At 32.9% G+C, this 20,023-nt stretch overlaps 4 protein-coding genes across 4 annotated transcripts; 3 read left to right on the plus strand and 1 right to left on the minus strand.

Annotated features, from left to right (window-relative positions):
- The first annotated feature begins 3,771 nt into the window (after window positions 1-3,771).
- On the plus strand, window positions 3,772-6,432 carry LOC145965679 (proto-oncogene tyrosine-protein kinase ROS-like). The gene is made up of 4 exons (XM_083089328.1): window positions 3,772-3,860; window positions 4,026-4,340; window positions 4,525-4,830; window positions 5,052-6,432. The coding sequence occupies exons 1-4, from the start codon at window positions 3,772-3,774 to the stop codon at window positions 6,430-6,432; spliced, it is 2,091 nt and encodes a 696-aa protein (XP_082945454.1).
- LOC145965458 (insulin-like growth factor 1 receptor) lies at window positions 6,350-9,835 on the plus strand. The gene is made up of 5 exons (XM_083089019.1): window positions 6,350-6,482; window positions 7,467-7,544; window positions 7,760-7,971; window positions 8,236-8,709; window positions 9,303-9,835. The coding sequence occupies exons 2-5, from the start codon at window positions 7,490-7,492 to the stop codon at window positions 9,648-9,650; spliced, it is 1,089 nt and encodes a 362-aa protein (XP_082945145.1). The 5' UTR covers window positions 6,350-6,482; window positions 7,467-7,489; the 3' UTR covers window positions 9,651-9,835.
- Window positions 9,836-13,630: 3,795 nt separating this feature from the next.
- Window positions 13,631-15,194, plus strand: LOC145965680 (uncharacterized). The gene is made up of 2 exons (XM_083089329.1): window positions 13,631-14,730; window positions 15,083-15,194. The coding sequence occupies exons 1-2, from the start codon at window positions 13,631-13,633 to the stop codon at window positions 15,192-15,194; spliced, it is 1,212 nt and encodes a 403-aa protein (XP_082945455.1).
- A 3,743-nt stretch (window positions 15,195-18,937) lies between these two features.
- On the minus strand, window positions 18,938-19,820 carry LOC145965488 (uncharacterized). Its single transcript, XM_083089099.1, has one exon. It carries the CDS (start codon window positions 19,738-19,740, stop codon window positions 18,958-18,960), a length of 783 nt encoding a protein of 260 aa, XP_082945225.1. The 5' UTR covers window positions 19,741-19,820; the 3' UTR covers window positions 18,938-18,957.
- Window positions 19,821-20,023: the final 203 nt, after the last annotated feature.

The following is a 20,023-nucleotide window of genomic DNA, read 5'->3' on the forward strand; positions in this document are numbered from 1 at the left end:
AAATTATTTTCAATTATATTTCACGTAATTAAAGTGTTTATCACTCTTTTGGAAAAAGTAATTGATTTATAGAGGGAGAAAGAGAGAATTTGATTGGATGCACTAATGCACACTGGTGCATATAAAAATTGTCGTATATAAAATTACAATAGTATAATTAAAATAATAAAGTAATTAATATTATAAGTTTTTTATTTTATATAATATTATATATTATATTAAGTATATTATGTTAAGTTAATATTAAGTAAAGTTATATTATATACGCTATTATATTATAAGGTTATTCGATGCAAATAACGATAATAATAACTCGTACAATTATTTTATTTATTTTAGTTATTTATGTGCTATTGGAAATTTGTATTTATTTATACTAGAACTACTAGATTTATACTAAAAGCGCTACGTATTGATTCAAACTGCATTATATGAATGTCACAGAAAACGTATAAATCACTTTTTTAAATCCATTATTACTTTTCTTATAATCAGAATATCTTCTTTTATAATAAACGTGCCTCTTATGTCAAAGAGAAGATACTCAGAAATAAATTAATATAAAAAGTTTAATAAAATTCATTAAACAAATATATATACATATAATTATTTTAATTTATACATAGAACTATTTTTGTTTTATACATATATAACTTTCTTGTCAAACAGTTTTTAAAGATTTTAATTCTTTTTGAAATAACGCGAGTATCTCCGTGGAGAAAAATAAATTACAAACGGAATGCAGCTAATAAGACGTCATGGCAACATATGATCAGATTGATCATTCGAAGTCAGTTAGTATTGTGATCGCTAGCCAAACACACTACCGCGTTACTTATCGTTTGATTCAAACTGCATCATATGAATATCACAAAAAATTGTGTACAAATAGTGGATTTTTAAAAGCATACGTAGTAACACAAACGTACGAACGAATTGTCATAATTACATATTTAATAAAACCAAAGATGTAATAAATATTTAAGTGAATTCGATTACACGCTGCGTGTGCTTGAATATGGCTAAAAATGTTACAAGATCTATAATTCTATAACTTCTTTGATAGTTTGTAATTTGATTGTGGTTATCTTTTATCAACGTTTTTCTACTATAATATTAATGAAAAAGGAAAGCTGATAATAATTATATTCCTCTGTTCGCTATACAATCAAATGATCATTTTGTATCATTTTGCATTGTCATTTGTTCTCCTAAAAAAAATAGAAATTATTTATTTACTAAGAATTCCCTAATTTAATCTTAAGGTATATATTGTGATCGCGACCATAAAGAGTAATCTAAAAGCATAATATTAGAAGATAATAACTTGCGATTTTTTAAAACTGAGTTTTAAGGAATTTATCGAAAATATATGTATATATATGAATTAATATCAATTCGATTAACACATCAGAATTAGTAGAGTGAGAAAAAGCTAATTGAGGATTCAACGGAATCCGATTGAGTGCAAACGTTTACGAAAAATGCAAATTATGTTTGGAACAATTTTATGTGTTTTATTGAACGGTTTAGTACTGACACACACAAAGGCAACTATCACTTTTATATCGAAGGATTATACCCCTTCAAACAGCCTCCACGAAGAAAGTGTTTCCATGTGGTCGGATTTAAATTTCAAGCAGGTAAGAGATATTTTTCGCTTGATTAAGTAACAATTGAATGTTATTGCAGTAGTGTAACTAAAAATGAATGATAATAAATTATATATTCTACCTATAATAAGATAAGATAAAACAAAACAATTCAATATGAAAGAAAAAAGTATGTATGATGTTGTAAAAAAAAGATGGATAAAGTTTCGAAATTTTGTTTACAAAGAAAAAATGGATGTTATATAGTATATTAAATTTAATTAAAACGGTATTTTAAAATTTGACTGTATTATTTTATCTCTCTCTCTCTCTCTCTCTCTCTCTCTCTTTCTATATATATATATATATATATATATATATATATATATATATATATAATTACTATTTCTAAAAATAACAATTTTTAAAATTAATAAAGTTTTCTACTATCTGCTACATTAACATATACATACGATGGCACTTCAACAGATTTTCATGTTATTCTTTTTCAATTTTTGAAATTTCTTTATTTTCCTAGATATATATAATAATATTTATTGATATGTAGTAAGTTGTATACTAATGTAGATTTTATTTTATGAAATTAATTTAGAAATTTAGCATCATTTTTTTGTGTTAAGGATAATTATATAACGGAACAGAGCTACTAAATATCGAGATAGAAAAATTGTCTAATAAAGAAACCATTCATCAAACATTCTTCAAGTTGTATCTATTAACGCTAATATTTCGATCGACAATATATTCAATAACAATCACTAGAATTTATATTAATTTTCATTGTACATATATCCATTTATGTGTACAATTATATCCACATATTTTTATGGAAGCATTATCAGTTTATACTATCGGTTTATACTATCATTTCCAGGATTTGATTGTGTTAAAAATATATCGACATTTGAGAAAGAACTTGACAAGGTAATAAATAAAAGAATTTAAATAATTTTCTATGACTAATAAAGAAACAATATTTTTAACCTTTTTATTCTTGAAGTACAAACGTTATTAAAACTTTAGTAATATCGGCAAATTTTTGAAAAGAAATTTGAGTTACGGTAAAATTGAGAAGAGTTAACTAACCTATCACGAGAAAGAATCAAATCGTTAAACAAAATTGTTTTAATAATTGCAAAGAGCTACACTTTCGCTTGTACTACTTGCTAAAAGCTGTTATGAATCCTCATTGACTCTCGTTAACCTATTGATTGATTTTATTTTTGACATGAGTTATGTTTGATATACAAGATGTCTTAAAAAAAATAAATAAAAAATAGATTTTACGATATGAATAAAACTACATCACGTTCAATTTATATTATTTAGGAATAGTATATATCAAACCGGTATTATTAAGCAAACAAAAAACGAATGGCAATTTTTTGTTTAATTTTATAATTTATATAATTTATCATTAAAAGCACCAGAAACAACCGCTTCAACGATATTCACTTAATTCTTTTCGTATGTTACACTTTATGAAGGATATTTCAATGTCCGAGAAAAGTGATCATCATATACTAAATTTCAAATCTGACCGGAGTCATTCTGATAGTACTGTGAGAAATGAGCGAGAAGTCGATGAAGTTACACTTGGAAATATTTCTATCATGCCAGAATCTATCGGTAAGTTGCAAAAAAATGCATAAAACATTAATAACAAAGTCTATGACGAAAAATTGTAAATATAATTTAAATTCAAAAGAGAGTGGAAATCAAATCTAAAAATATCTTCCAGTAGTGAAAATATAAATTCTAATTCCGTCCAAAAAGAAATGGAAAAGCATAATATAAACATAACATTGTACATAAAAATTGTCATAATTTAAGGTAAAGTCAATTTTATTAATTTGCTACTCTCTGTTTTAAAGCAGTAGCAAATATTATACTTCTGATTTCTTAAGCTATAGAAATTTTTCAAAAAGTACTTGTCATTTTATTAAAACTTATTTATTCGTTTTTGCCATGAATTAACGATTACATTTCTAAATCTTAAATGAAATTCTTATATTATTTTTTTAAAGGTCAAAACTGTGCTAATTTCCATATTTTGTAGTTTACATTTATTTTTTTCTCTTTTCTTTATTTTCACATTAAATTGTTCTTTCTGATTTATTGAGATAATCCACTTAATCTTATATATAATTATGTTAATATGTACGATCTTGAAATCTCTAGAAAGCAGTTTGAGCATTCAATATCTCTCAGAGCATTTGTACAATTCGACAGTCAATTTACAGAAAAGTAAACGACATTTTTGTGACATTGAGGTAAGGAATCTAAATTCTCAGTTTGTATTCTTTCATTTTTCTCTCTTTTTCTTAAATTCAACGACATAAATATATCAAAATGTTAATTCTGTTATAATTTTGTCAAATATAAAATGGCTAAAATTTTATTTTTTTACAGATGGAACCAACCTGAATTTACCGATGAAATAATAGGATACCAAGTGCAGTGTTTCTTCGAGGACTTTAAAGAAACCTGCGACGATGAAAATATCACAGCTACAAAATTGGAGCACACGGTGCACAATCTAACATCTAACACGACATATTATTTTCGAGTACGTGCGCATACTAAAATTGTTGCTAGTCCTTACACGGATTTAATCAATGTGTCGACTACACATGAAAATCCAATACCTAAATTATTAGTCACAACGATAGAAGGTATCGGCATATTGGACGTGGATTTAAACATTATTAATTTCGTAACGTCAGAGTACGTATACTGATAAAAAAATAGTTATAATTATCATAAATTATTTTTAGCACTAACTATAAAATTAAAGATATTATTATTATGCACAAGTTTATTATTATCAATATTATAGTAGTAATAACTATAAAATTAGAAATCTCAACTATAAATTTTTTACTATACAATTATAGTTCGTTTTTTTCAGATTTTTAAGAAATGCCGCTTATTCGATACAAGAACATAGAATTTATTTGAATACCGGAAATGTCCTGAAAACGTTGAAGATTAATGAAAATAAAACCACAATAATAGCTAGCTTTAATTATGATCTACTTGATATCTGCATTGACTGGGTAGCAAGAAATCTATATATAACCTATCAAGACTTAGACGACTACTTTTATATTGTAAAGTTTGACTTAACAATGTGGGAAAATGGCATAATTAAATTTGATGAGATTGTCAAATCAAAAAATATTTTTTTCAATTTAAATGTATCACCGTCTATGAGGTACGTTTACTACCGTTCAGCTGAAAAAATAATTTTCCATTAAAGATTTATGCATATTTGTAATTTTTCTATAATTTTACGTGATTTTATAATTAAGATCATAAGTAAAAAAAATAATAAGTTCTTATATAATTATAAGAATTTCGAAATTTACTACATACAAGTTTCTGTTTTTGTAAAATAATGTTTTATAATAAGTAAAATAATTATATATTTTTTAGAATTTTATATTCCCTATTATACGATTCGATGAATGGTAAATATTATATGAGGCAATATCATCTCGATAGAAAAGATGACCGAATGCTTCAGATAAATTCATTCTCTTGTCTATCTTATTATAAGAATTTGTTTAATGATATAAAAATTGATGACATGAATAATGAGGAGCCGTTAATTTACTGGTTAACTGATGATGAAATAATTGTGACAGACATTAACATTTCTACGTGCAATATGATTTTACACAAGAAAAACATAAGTGATAACATCTACTTCCAATCAATGACGATTGACAAAACAAACATTTACGTTTTAGCAGGAGAACGTTCGTTTCAATATATTCTCTACGTTTTGAAAAAGAAATATGCAAATCTCCAGAGCGCAAATGCAGCCGAATATGTTAAAAAGACAATAATAAAAACAGATAAGATAAAATCATTTTCTAGAATTTATGCTTTTGAGAAATCTTTACAACCATATCCTCCAATGAGATGTCTGACACCTCACGAAAAAGTTTACAATTTTGAGAATGTGAATGCAACGGCAAACAGCATCATTGTAAATCTTCCGGAGCCGGTTGTAAAGAGTGGATGCAAAAAATATAATTTACCAACTACTGTATATACTATCTCTGTAAGCCATTGTTTAGACAACAACCTCAACAAGTCTGAGAAATTCAATGTGCAGACGTGCGAGCGATATTATGTGATTCAGAACTTAACACCATTTACAGAGTACAAGTTGAAGTTTACTTTAAGCAATTTTTACTTTGATCAATTATCAATAAATCCAATCGATTCTAATGTGATATCAATAAAAACTAATTCGGGCAAGCTTAATGCACCAGAAAACATAAGTTTTCTAGCTTTGACGCCTACTATAGCAATAGTTCATTGGATGACACCCAAGAAATTGAACTGCGCGGCCGTGACCTACGAAGTGCATTCAGTTACATTAGTGAACGGCACGCAACAAAAGAGCAAACAATTTATGTATAATGTGCCGAAACGTATGGCAGACGGCAGATTTTTCACAAAGATTAACTTGTCGCTACCAGTACAAAATTACTTGATATACGTGCGTGTGTATCCAATTAATTTCAGCGATTTGTACAACGAGAGTTTAAACAAGATCGCTCACATATACTCAGAACCAAACAATATTACTTTGAGCGGGGTTAACATAAATAGCATGGACATTTCATGGATCTCCAACATTAATCTGACGATCTTTCGTACATTAGAGTACAAAAATATTGCAGCAGAAAAGTGGCTAACAATGGATTATATTAAAATGAATTATAACAAAGAAATAATATATCACATCGGACATTTAAATTCGGGAACTTTATACAAGTTTCGCTTGATATCCCGAATATGATGAAAATTTTACATGGCCGGCTGATGAAAGATTTATTTTTTCAACACTTGGTAAGCAAACGAAGATACCCATACAGTACAATAAGATTGCATGGATATATTGCAGAAGTAGTATATTGCAGTAATTTCATTGAAACATTGCTATATTGCAAATCGATTGTGAAACTCTGCTGAGTTATTGTTATAAGATTGTGATGAAGTTAAGATGTCCGCTTTTTGCAAAGAAATATTGTAGCAATATTACAGTGTAATATATTGGAAAGTATGCAATCTTATTGCAACCATTTAATAATATTACGTATAAAATATTTTTGTTTTCGATGGATGAATATCTTGGAAACATTTAATTAAATTAAAATTTTGATATAAATAGAAGTATCCAATGTCTAAGATAATCATATCTAAGATAATATATTGCAAAATTATATTTAAACATAATCATATAACATAAAATGTTATATTTTTATACAAAATTACTTTAAACTCTTATTTACGAATCACTTTTTATTTTAAATGTTCTACTTACTCTTATAATGGGTAATACTTTATACACACACATATATATATATATATATATATATATATATATATATATATATATATTAGTATAGAATTAATTATGCATTACTAATTATATTTTTATTTAAAAATTTAAAAAATCCGTTATAATTATATTTATTTACATGTGAAAAATACATAAAAATGCATAGAAAAATATAATGATAGATATAGTAGTATCTATTCTTAATATAATAAAATATATTATCTTTGAAGATTAATATCGTATTCGTACATGAAGTGAAAATATATTTGTAATATTGCGACATTGTTGCAAAGTAGTTGTAACATTCTGTGCTGCATAGATATTATGTGTTAATTTTTTTAGATATGAATAGGCTTAAAATTTAAAAAAATTAAATTTTGTATTAAAGTTATAATAAATAAAAATAAATTTTTAAACACACACACACGAAGATATTAAAATTATATTTTTGCGTAATATAGGTGTTATTTAGAATATTCCTGAAATTACAGATATAAAATATTATCTACCATTGATGTTAAGTTTTATCGTTATAGTTACTATAATCTGCGTCTGCTACTTTTATTATTGTAAGTATTTGATTTAGGTATCGACTTGAATTGTAGATTATACATATATATCTGATATAATATCTAGAGATTTACTGAAAATAGTAATTTACTTATATAAAACTAAACGAATAAATTTACTAAAAACAATAGATTTTATAATATTATTACATATTATTACATATTATTACATATATTACATATTATTACATAATTAACTCGAAATTTTATAACAGTGCATCGCAGAGGTAATAATGAACAACTTTTGTCTTCAACAATGACCGATGTAGAATTGGCGATTCTACATGAAGTATCTTACCGAAACATACAATTCAATAGGATTTACAATCCTATGTTACATTGTAATCCGGATGAATGTGCGATAACTATAATCGCACGTAAACAAATTACATTTACAAAACGTCTTGGTAGCGGCGCATTCGGAATGGTAAAAATTAATTTTTTCAAGCAATGTTTCAAATTTATTTCTGGATCAACAAAACAGATATGTATTTTCTAAAGATATAAATTACATAAGTTTTTATAATAGATTATAAGTAATATAAAATTTAGATGAGACAACAAACATGCACCTTATTATACATTTTTGTTGAATTATTTAAAATATAAAGTAAAATATAATATTACTTGATATTAAACTACACATTTTCTAATGAAGTACGCACATAAATTTGTGTGAAATATTTCGCAGGTGTATCAAGGAAAGGTGAAGAACTTAGAAAGACCGGGCACAGAGATATCCGTTGCAATAAAAACGCTTCGGAAAGATGCTTCTTCCCATGAGAAAAAGAATTTGTTAAAGGAAGCCAAGCTTATGAATCATATTCGACACAAACATATATTAAGATTGTTGGCCGTTTGTTTAGATGGGGATTCTCCTTTACTAGTGTTGGAATTGATGGAAACAGGTGATCTGTTAAAATATTTGAGAGATTGTCGAAATTTGCAAGCGTCAGATTCGTCTGCTTTGCGTTTGCAGGATTTGCTCGCCATGTGCGAAGATGTTGCGCGAGGTTGTTGCTACTTGGAAGAGTTGCGTTTCGTACATAGAGATATAGCGTGTCGCAATTGTTTAGTATCTTCGAGAAATCGCGAGAATCGTGTCATCAAAATTGGAGATTTTGAACTATCTAGAGATATCTACAAAAATGATTATTATCGCGTGGTAAATACAATTATGAAAAATATTTAATGACTAGAAAATGAATTCTTTCGAAAATACTTTCCAGTTTTTTATCATAATAGTATCGTGCATTGTTTCTTTAAGTAATATATTAGGTGTATAACTAAGTTCCCGCCGTCTTTTTACTTGAAAAATACATTTATTTTAATAAGAAAATGAACTAATATATTAATAAAAATATAATCCTTTGTTTTCTATGACTTTTCCCATCTATTTTGCAAAAGTTGGATTCCGCGACGATAGAACGACTTGTTTTTTTTAAGCAATCCATTCATCGTTTGATGATGCATTTTTGAACTTCTTCGTAATTAGAGAAATGTGTATCGGCGAGCACGTATTGCATTGATAGAAATCTTTGCGCACTCAATTTTATTGACAAATGACTAACTTCACTACATTTGCAGCTGGAGCCATTTAATTATGAGCGGCGGGAACTTAGTTATACACCTAATAGAATATAAATAGTTTTTATTTATATATAGCAAGAGATAAATGAATGTTTTTTATTTTGCACATATTCTAAAAATGAACAACTTGAATCAGAAAATTAAATTTTTATTTAAATCATGTTTTAGGAAGGAAAAAATTTGCTTCCTATTCGCTGGATGGCACCCGAATCTTTGATGATTGGAATATTTACTTCTCAAAGCGATGTTTGGTCATTTGGGGTGTTAATGTGGGAAATTACATCGTTGGGTGAGCAACCTTATATTGCCAAGACTGATGAAAGAGTGATAACTTATGTACTTGCTGGAGGCAGGTTGCCGAAGACTCTTAATTGTCCGTCACCATTGTACCAGTTGATGCTACGTTGCTGGAGTGCAGCGGATGCTAGACCAAATTTCAAATTTTTTCTGAAAAATATTATAGCATTAAGAGAGAACATAGAAGATGCCTTACTGAGTCCTGTCGATACTATTTAGCCGATATAATTAAATTAATATTTATCTTATTTTCCTAACGATTCAATAAATCTTAATGTACAAAAAATATTTCTAGAATATTTCTAAATTGATTCTGTTATTTTCAGGTTTAATCTTAATATTAGATTTATCAATGAAGATAAAAGAAATTTTTTAATCTTACCTTCCATAAAATTTTGATTATTAAAAAATATCACATCCGTTTTCATAATTGTAAACAATGTAATATAATGATATATCTAATTTGTATTTTTGAGTAATCGAAGCGAAATCTAATAATTGCGATTATATATATATGTATAAACAATATCTTTTTCAACATGGAAATATAATTAATTTTCGATATTTTATATAACCGTTAATTACAAACTGATTGTAAAATTTATGAGTGAAAGAGGAAACGCGAATAATATCCTAATTAGTTGTGAATATATAAATATAATAATATAATTATTTTCGAATTTATAACAGTTATCATGTATGAATTTCGACATCATTCGGGATAAGTATATACATATATTTTATCTTTATATTTAATGACTTACTTTATATTTAAATTATATTGATGATTACAAAAGTATGCAGTTGTAAAAATGAACTATACTTATTGCTCTATCTCCACTAGCTATATTTAATAAAGCTAATAATGTATAATATTTACACACAATTACGGTCTATCATTTCGAAAGATCACCAAATACTGACAACGTTTTATAGATATGTATAATATTTTGCATTATAAAAAATATTAAATATGAGATTATATATACATATACATATACATATAGATGTACATGTACATATATATTATAGTATATTATATACAATGATGATATATTATATGTATACACTACCTTTATTGAATTTGTAATATTTCGATATTCATAATTGATATCTATATCTTCAATATCACTTCTTAAACATCGTGATAAGAAACTCATCAAGTTATTGACTTTCCAATTGTGAAGTATATTACAATGATTATTTATCAATTCACAGAAACGCGGAAGTTTGAATATCATCTTTTGTATTTGTTGAAAAATGATAAGTAGGTGATTCTATGCCGGTTCTAACGCAGGTCCTCTCAGGGGGAGTGAGGCGCGAGGGGGTTCTCCTTGGCGAGGGGGTATGACGTCACGCGGGACGGAGGGGATTTCAGAGACAACGCGTGCGAGAGAGAGGGAATGATAGCGCGAGGAGAACGCGTGCGAGAGAGAGGGAACGATAGCGCGAGAGAGATAGCGCAAGGGATGGGAGCGCAAGGAGAGGCGTGTAAATAAATACATTTTTTTTTTCAATACTAAATATATAAAATTTATTATAGTGTGTAATACAATTGTGTGTGTGTGTGTGTGTGTGTCTGTGCGTGTGTCTGTGTGTCTAATAAAATAATATTTAATAATAATAATATAATAATAATATAATAAAAATATAAGAAAAAGTATATAATAAAAAATAAAAATATATATGGGGAGGGGGATGCGTCGGGCTGAGGGGGGCCGCTCCTGGAACAGAAAAAAGATGCTACGTTAATAGAAATATATTACGATAAGATTTATGAAAAGAAAAAAAAACACTTACATCTGTCAATCCATTCCTCATCCTCTTTTCTTTTTTCCTTCTGCCCCTCCTCTTCTATAACCCAATCTTCTGAGATCCACTCTTCCTCTTCTTCTACAATGTCGTAGGGCTCTTCCCCGAAAAGCCGCCGCAGGTCGAAAATATCATCAACCTGGCGATGGCAACTCTCCGGGGTGTCGCCCCACATATACGAGAAGTCCTCCCTCTCGGCCCGGCGCACCGCCCGCACCCACTGACGGTGCTCAATATTGATAAATCCAGGTGTCCGGATTTCATCCTGGAACTATAAAACGATCTATTTAAAAATACACACAAATTTTTTCACAATTTTTCACAAAATATTCACAAAAACGATACTTACATTCCACATAAAAGTCATGTTTAGTACCACGATACATAATATATCTAACAATTTTGTCTTCCAGTCCTTGTATACATTATGTACGCAATCCATTTTTTTTTTAATTCAACACTTCTTCTCGACTCGCAGACGGTTCAGAACTCTATGACTAGGCAACGAGGTCTCGGCACGAGATCGTATAGTAGAGATGTGGCATTATCACCATATCAAAATCGCGTCGTAAAAAGTATGTGTGGTCCCATGCATTTATCGCAAGTATAAGCAATATTATATGCCCGGTTGATAAACAATATAAACAAATAGACCACTCGAGTGTTTATGAGATCCTCCGGTACTTGACAATATAAACACTTCAGAATCATCTTCCACATTTTTTCTAGGAAGAATTGCAACGTATCAGCGCCGATGTTCGGCTGCTTTGCGCTCTCGCAGTACACCCTCTCACCCCCAATATAAGTAATTCTAGATTTTTTTTTCGTTCGTCGTATTCTTATCTCTCTCTCATTGAATTACTCGTCGCGCGAATTTATAAACAATATAAACAAATGGCGCCCCCCAGAATCATCTTCAATGATTTTTTCTCGGAAGGAATGCAATGCATCAACGTCGATGTTCGGCTGCTTTGCGCTCTCGCGGTACACCCTCTCACCCCCAATATAAGACAATATAAACACTTCAGAATCATCTTCCACATTTTTTCTAGGAAGAATTGCAACGTATCAGCGCCGATGTTCGGCTGCTTTGCGCTCTCGCAGTACACCCTCTCACCCCCAATATAAGTAATTCTAGATTTTTTTTCCGTTCGACGTATTCTTATCTCTCTCTCATTGAATTACTCGTCGCGCGAATTTACAAACAATATAAACAAATGGCGCCCCCCAGAATCATCTTCAATGATTTTTTCTCGGAAGGAATGCAACGCATCAGCGCCGATATTCAGCTGCTTTGCGCCCTTGCTTCCTCCGTTCACAAAGATAAGAAAGGGTGAAATATATATATAAGGAGGATTGAAGCGCATCAAATCATAGTACATGATTTGAACGCCCATCGACACGTCGGTTGTATAGCGGTGTTCTGTTAGAAAGATTTTGCGCGATTAATGTATAAAAATGGAAGTAGACGAAGAAGATCACGCGTTGTCGGCTGACAGTGATTGCATAAAAATGAGACACTTGATGCGATGGATGGCCGATTCTGTTCAAGTTGTAGCGAGCCGTTGTATATAAGATTTCCGTGCAATATGTGCCCAATTTGCACGCTGTGAAAAAACATTGAATAACTGTGTAAAGTGTGCGCGAGATGGAAAATTAATTTTAATATGGATAATTTTAATTATAATGAGGTCGATGATGATTATTTTGAAGATGAATATTTTGATTATTGTAAAGATGATATCATCGATATTCTGGAGGGTAAAAAAAAATTTTTGTATAACGAACTTGATGTGCAACGAATATCACCGGTGCATTTTCTACGCGATCGCGAACTCGGTTTACGCGTATCACTAACTAGTAACCACGTTGTCGGACAAAGGGTCTGTATCCAACGTGAACCTGCTTATCACTGGTCTTACTCCTTCCGAGAAAAAATATACAGACGAATGTTTGACGAGTGCAAGAAAGAAGAAGAATTTAGCTATGGAAATAACTATTACTGCTATACGACGAGCATTCTACGGAAGATTTTGTGTCTCGGCAAAGCTCTGTGCATTAGTATTTGTATGGATATTGGAAAGCGCGTAGAATTGGTGATAATGAACAATTTGCGTCCTTCGCAGTATAGGCGTTGGAAATATCCTAGATATGAAATAATGTTACGAAAAAATTGTGACAATGCCAATGATGATGATATGAAAGTTTTGCATTGTGTTCATGGAGATGTCTTAAACCTATGCTTTCAACGTTATAAACGTATGAATATGCTCTCTATCGTTCAAGATAGCGAACGGTTGCTTATCGTGTGCAAAAGTCACGTGCAAGTGCTCCGTAGAAAACTGTGACGTAGTGTTTTAAAAGTGTGAAAAAAAAAGACATGAAAAATGGAAAACATCGAGCAGATTGAACGCAACCTGGTGGAGCAGTCCCGCCAAATTGCCACCTTGGGCGAGTATTTTGCATGGCTGCAGCGTTGCGAGGAATTTATCGAACAGCTCGAAGAACGCAGCCGTGTCAAGCGTCCGCGACTCTCGATCGGAAGTAGACAGTCTCTGGTGGCTAAAATCGCGCGACTCGAAGGTGCAAAGACTCAATTGCAGAGACGGTTTATACCCAGCGGTGGTGATTACAGCGGCGACAATAACGCGGAAAGACTCGTTTGGCGAGAGATCGATACCGCGTTCGATAGCCGTATTCTGACCGGTTCTGTGATTAACGCAAACTATATCGAACCTCGTCAATTTCTCGAGGATGCCAAAGACATCGTGCTCGAGCAAGTGCAAGACGTTATAAAAACACACAACAGTGTAAAAGTGAACACTATATTCAACGGTGAATTTGTGTCGGGTGATAAACGCGCGAATAAAAGTATTAATACGAGAAAAGGTGAACTCTTTCGCACGTCCGATTTACACGAGTGGTACGAGCGTCGCGTTATCGAGCCCACCCTAGCATCGTTGGAAGAATTTCAGGAACGCGACAGTGGCTGGGCATTGTCGCCAATACAGAATTTGACTGTTAATGTAAATAAATATAATGCTATGCGCGCGGGATGTTATATTAAATTGCCGCGAGAAATTATGACAAAGAAAGCGGTTGTTAACGTGCAATCCAGAGACAATGCGTGTTTCGCGTGGGCAGTGGTGGCCGCTCTATATCCTGCCGAAAATCATACGGAACGGGAATCTTCATATCCCCATTATACGATGGTGTTAAATGTACAAAATATTGAGTTTCCGATGACGTTGAACCAACTAAAAAAGTTTGAACATATAAACAATATCTCCATCAACGTGTACAGCATCGAGAAAGAGAACTGCATCGTCCCGATACATCTTTCGGAACACAAGAAAGACAAACATGTGAACTTGCTGTACGTGCAAGACGGTAACAGCGTCGGACATTTCGCATGGATCAAAAATTTATCGCGACTTGTCAGTTCACAGTTGAGTAAAAAGGATCACAAGAAATATATCTGCGATCGGTATGTAAATATATTTAATATAAAATAATTTATGTAAAATAAAAAATCTTATGATAAAAATTTTTTACAGATGCTTGCACTATTTCGGATCGGAGGACAAGTTGCAGACACATACGGTAGACTGCGGAAAAATAAACGACTGCGCTATCCGATTGCCGAGCGATAAGGACAAGTGGCTCGAGTTCAACAACTACACGAGGAAAGAGCGGCTTCCATTTGTGATCTATGCCGATTTGGAATGTGCATTGACAAAGACTGACGAAGAAAAAAATTATCAGCATCATAAGGTATTTAGTACAGCTTATTATATACACTGTGTAAGCGTAAGAGAGGCATAGGTCGATATCAAAAGGATCGATATGGCAGGGATCCTTAGATTCGGCGAAAAGAGGCCGAATTTCGGCGAAAGTGGGAATTTAATTCGCAGAAGAGAGGATAAGGGCGCCGTTATCGGGAATGACTAGCAGAAATTTCGGATATGAGGGTGATGGAAAGAAGAGAGTGATGAGAGAGCGGAGTTGAGTTCGAGCAACGAAAGTAAGAAGTCGTGTGTAAATTTAGGAAGAGCAAAGAGCAGTTGAATTTCAAATAAATATATTCTTATATACGATTAATTATTTTTTTTTCTTTTTTTATTTTATTTCACCTAGCTTACAACTGTTCGTTCGACGACTCGTTATCCGCGTACCATTCTCGCCGCAGTATTGATTGTATCGCGTGGTTCGCCGAAGAACTTAAAAATTTAGCGTTACGTGTAAAGACTATTTTAATGACTACAAATGTCTTCATGGTAAATTTAACATCGGACGAGTGGGAAAAATTTCACAGCGCAACGCATTGTCATATATGCGAAAAACCGTTTACGCAAGAAGACGATACACGCGTACGCGATCATTGTCATTTGACCGGGCGATATAGGGGTCCCGCGCACTCAAATTGCAATCTAAATTACAAAGAATCATTATATATTCCGATAGTCTTTCACAATTTATCCGGTTACGACGCGCATTTCATTATCGAGGATATAGCCACAGCGTTCGAAGGGGAAATCGAATTACTTCCGATAACCAAGGAAAAATATATATCGTTTACAAAAACTGTTAAAGTTGCACAAGACAATTGGAAAAATTATATAAAATTAAGTTTTATCGATTCGTACAAATTTCTTACGGCAAGTCTCGACAAATTGGCATCTTATCTAGACAAAGACAAACTCAAAATTTTAAAATCGGAATTTCAAAATTTATCTGCAGAAAATTTCAGTTTATTAACACGGAAAGGCGTCTTTCCGTACGAATACGTCGACTCTGTAGATAGGTTGCAAGATACGTGTTTACCACCGCGCGAATCGTTTTACAGTTCTTTGACTGGTGAAACTATATCCGAGAGCGATTACGCGCACGCCGAGAACATCTGGACGCGATTCTCCATTCGAACGCTAGGCGAGTATAGCGATTTGTACCTGAAAATCGACGTCTTGTTATTAGCCGATATTTTTGAAAACTTTCGCGATAGTTGCATCAAAAGTTACGGACTCGACCTCGCGTATTATTATACTCTTCCCGGATACACGTGGGATGCCATGTTAAAGCATACAAAGATTACGTTCGAATTGCTTACCGACATCGACATGGTCATGTTTATCGAACGCGGTATACGCGGTGGTCTGAGTCAGTGTTCCAACAGATACGCGCGCGCTAATAACAAGTACATGCAACAATCGTACGATCCATCGAAACCATCGTCGTACTTGATGTATTTCGATGTAAATAATTTGTACGGATGGGCAATGTGTCAACCGTTGCCCTATGCCGATTTTCGATGGGTCGACGACGTGTCGAATTTTGACGTAGCATCGATCGCGTTAGATTCGCCTACGGGTTATATCCTCGAAGTCGATCTCGAGTACCCGTAACATCTTCACGATACGCACATTGACCTACCGTTTTGCCCGACACGCGACAAGCCGTCCGGCAAGCGGCAAGACAAACTCCTCGCAACGCTATACGATAAGAAGCGTTACGTGATACACTACCGTAACCTACAGCAATGTACGCGACACGACCTTCGCGTTACAAAAATACATCGCGTATTACAATTTACACAATCTCCGTGGCTTCGCAGTTATATCGAATTAAATACACAGTTTAGAACACTCGCGAAAAATGATTTTGAAAAAAATTTATATAAACTGATGAATAACGCGGTATTTGGCAAGACGATGGAAAATGTGCGTAATCGTGTCGACGTAAAATTATTAACAAAGTGGGACGGACGATACGGCGCAGAAGCAATGATAGCGAAACCAAATTTCCATAGTCGAAGTATTTTTTCGGAGAATCTGGTTGCCATAGAATTACGCAAACTTGAAGTAAAATTTTATAAACCAATTTATGTCGGCATGTGCATACTAGACATTTCTAAAACGTGCTTGTACGAATTTCACCACGAGTACATGTTTCCTCTGTATCGCGACAAATGCCGGGTAATGTACACTGACACAGATAGTCTAATATGTCACATCGAATGCGTCGATGTGTATGAAAACATGAAGCGCGATATCAACCGATTTGATACGAGCGATTATCCAATTGATAACGCGTACGGTATATCGCTCGTGAATAAAAAAGTACCGGGTTTAATGAAGGATGAAAATAATGGCGCGATAATGACCGAATTCGTCGGGCTTAGAGCAAAGATGTACGCGGTGAGAGTGGACGGGAAAAAGGATACGAAGAAGGTTAAAGGTGTCAAGAGTAACGTTGTCGCGAGAACGATAACGTTTGACGATTACACGCGGTGTCTGAATGACGAAATAGAAATGACACGACAGCAATCTTGCATAAGATCGAAATTGCACAAAGTGTATACCGTCCGCGAGATGAAAATTGCTCTGAGTCCGTACGATGACAAGCGGTATATCGTACCTGATTCGACTGACACGTTACCATGGGGACATTATAGGATACCTTTGTAAATAAATGTATATTTTGTTTATTATTAATTGTATATATTTTGTACATAACCATGTATATATTTTTGTATTTTTATATTTCATATAGTTTTATGTATATTATTTTAATAAATGTTTATAATACATTATTTTTATGTATCCAAGAGTTGTGTGATTTATCCAATCCCAACCATTTTACGTATACGTCATCACCCTCTTCCCGCAAAATTTTTTCCACGAGATATACGTCGGGATTAGCGACGCGTTGTAACTCATATTCGTAGAATCCTCCAGCGACGGGATTTCCACGCGAATCTTTAAGTATGAATGTCGCGGGATTATTCGATTCCGACTGTCGAACGGTTATCGAACGGAAATGAACGACCGTTGAACGGCTATCGAACGGAAATAAACGATCGTTGAATGGCTATCGAACGGAACGAACGAAAATGAACGACCGTTGAACGGTTATCGAACGGAAATAAACGATCGTTGAACGGCTGTCGAACGGAAATGAACGACTGTCGAACGGTTATCGAACGGAAATGAACAACCGTTGAACGGCTATCGAACGGAAATAAACGATCATTGAACGGCTATCAAGCGACTATCAACGCAAATCTATATTCAATTATCTATTAAATATTTAAAATGTTTTATCATGTACCGCAATGTAGTAGTATTGAAATGTAATATCAGGCGTTTACGTAAAATGTTTAGGAATGGATAAATCGCTCTAGTCTTGGATATATAAAAATTATGTATTGTATACGAAAACATCATACTATCGGTATGAGACTTGTCGATGTCACTCCCGCATCGTAGATAAACTTTTAAATATGCTTTACGAACCAAATCATACGATAAAAAAATATGATTCAAAGTAGATGATTCGGTACGCGTAAGTAAATACAAGATCATCTTTGAAAAAGGTTTTATGCCAAATTGGACGATCGAATAATCCCGCGACATTCATACTCAAAGATTCGCGTGGAAATCCCGTCGCTGGAGGATTCTACGAATATGAGTTACAACGCGTCGCTAATCCCGACGTATATCTCGTGGAAAAAATTTTGCGGGAAGAGGGTGATGACGTATACGTAAAATGGTTGGGATTGGATAAATCACACAACTCTTGGATACATAAAAATAATGTATTATAAACATTTATTAAAATAATATACATAAAACTATATGAAATATAAAATACAAAAATATATACATGGTTATGTACAAAATATATACAATTAATAATAAACAAAATATACATTTATTTACAAAGGTATCCTATAATGTCCCCATGGTAACGTGTCAGTCGAATCAGGTACGATATACCGCTTGTCATCGTACGGACTCAGAGCAATTTTCATCTCGCGGACGGTATACACTTTGTGCAATTTCGATCTTATGCAAGATTGCTGTCGTGTCATTTCTATTTCGTCATTCAGACACCGCGTGTAATCGTCAAACGTTATCGTTCTCGCGACAACGTTACTCTTGACACCTTTAACCTTCTTCGTATCCTTTTTCCCGTCCACTCTCACCGCGTACATCTTTGCTCTAAGCCCGACGAATTCGGTCATTATCGCGCCATTATTTTCATCCTTCATTAAACCCGGTACTTTTTTATTCACGAGCGATATACCGTACGCGTTATCAATTGGATAATCGCTCGTATCAAATCGGTTGATATCGCGCTTCATGTTTTCATACACATCGACGCATTCGATGTGATATATTAGACTATCTGTGTCAGTGTACATTACCCGGCATTTGTCGCGATACAGAGGAAACATGTACTCGTGGTGAAATTCGTACAAGCACGTTTTAGAAATGTCTAGTATGCACATGCCGACATAAATTGGTTTATAAAATTTTACTTCAAGTTTGCGTAATTCTATGGCAACCAGATTCTCCGAAAAAATACTTCGACTATGGAAATTTGGTTTCGCTATCATTGCTTCTGCGCCGTATCGTCCGTCCCACTTTGTTAATAATTTTACGTCGACACGATTACGCACATTTTCCATCGTCTTGCCAAATACCGCGTTATTCATCAGTTTATATAAATTTTTTTCAAAATCATTTTTCGCGAGTGTTCTAAACTGTGTATTTAATTCGATATAACTGCGAAGCCACGGAGATTGTGTAAATTGTAATACGCGATGTATTTTTGTAACGCGAAGGTCGTGTCGCGTACATTGCTGTAGGTTACGGTAGTGTATCACGTAACGCTTCTTATCGTATAGCGTTGCGAGGAGTTTGTCTTGCCGCTTGCCGGACGGCTTGTCGCGTGTCGGGCAAAACGGTAGGTCAATGTGCGTATCGTGAAGATGTTAC

The sequence above is a fragment of the Camponotus vicinus genome, unplaced genomic scaffold, assembly GCF_025532165.1.
Source record: "Camponotus vicinus isolate PSW18456_S1 unplaced genomic scaffold, iyCamVici1.0 SCAF_14, whole genome shotgun sequence".
NCBI classification, from domain to species: Eukaryota; Metazoa; Arthropoda; class Insecta; order Hymenoptera; family Formicidae; genus Camponotus; species Camponotus vicinus.

Excerpts from the sequence above, each read along its gene's own strand:
- LOC145965679 (XM_083089328.1), top strand. The coding sequence starts at position 3,772 with ATGTACGATCTTGAAATCTCTAGAAAGCAGTTTGAGCATTCAATATCT. Across the intron at positions 3,861-4,025 it reads GACAGTCAATTTACAGAAAA|ATGGAACCAACCTGAATTTA; the intron begins GTAAACGACATT and ends ATTTTTTTACAG. Across the intron at positions 4,341-4,524 it reads ATTAATTTCGTAACGTCAGA|ATTTTTAAGAAATGCCGCTT; the intron begins GTACGTATACTG and ends CGTTTTTTTCAG.
- LOC145965458 (XM_083089019.1), top strand. The coding sequence starts at position 7,490 with ATGTTAAGTTTTATCGTTATAGTTACTATAATCTGCGTCTGCTACTTT. Across the intron at positions 7,972-8,235 it reads GTAGCGGCGCATTCGGAATG|GTGTATCAAGGAAAGGTGAA; the intron begins GTAAAAATTAAT and ends AATATTTCGCAG. Across the intron at positions 8,710-9,302 it reads AAAATGATTATTATCGCGTG|GAAGGAAAAAATTTGCTTCC; the intron begins GTAAATACAATT and ends ATCATGTTTTAG.
- LOC145965680 (XM_083089329.1), top strand. The coding sequence starts at position 13,631 with ATGGAAAACATCGAGCAGATTGAACGCAACCTGGTGGAGCAGTCCCGC. Across the intron at positions 14,731-15,082 it reads AAGAAATATATCTGCGATCG|GATCGATATGGCAGGGATCC; the intron begins GTATGTAAATAT and ends CGATATCAAAAG.
- LOC145965488 (XM_083089099.1), bottom strand. The coding sequence starts at position 19,740 with ATGAATAACGCGGTATTTGGCAAGACGATGGAAAATGTGCGTAATCGT.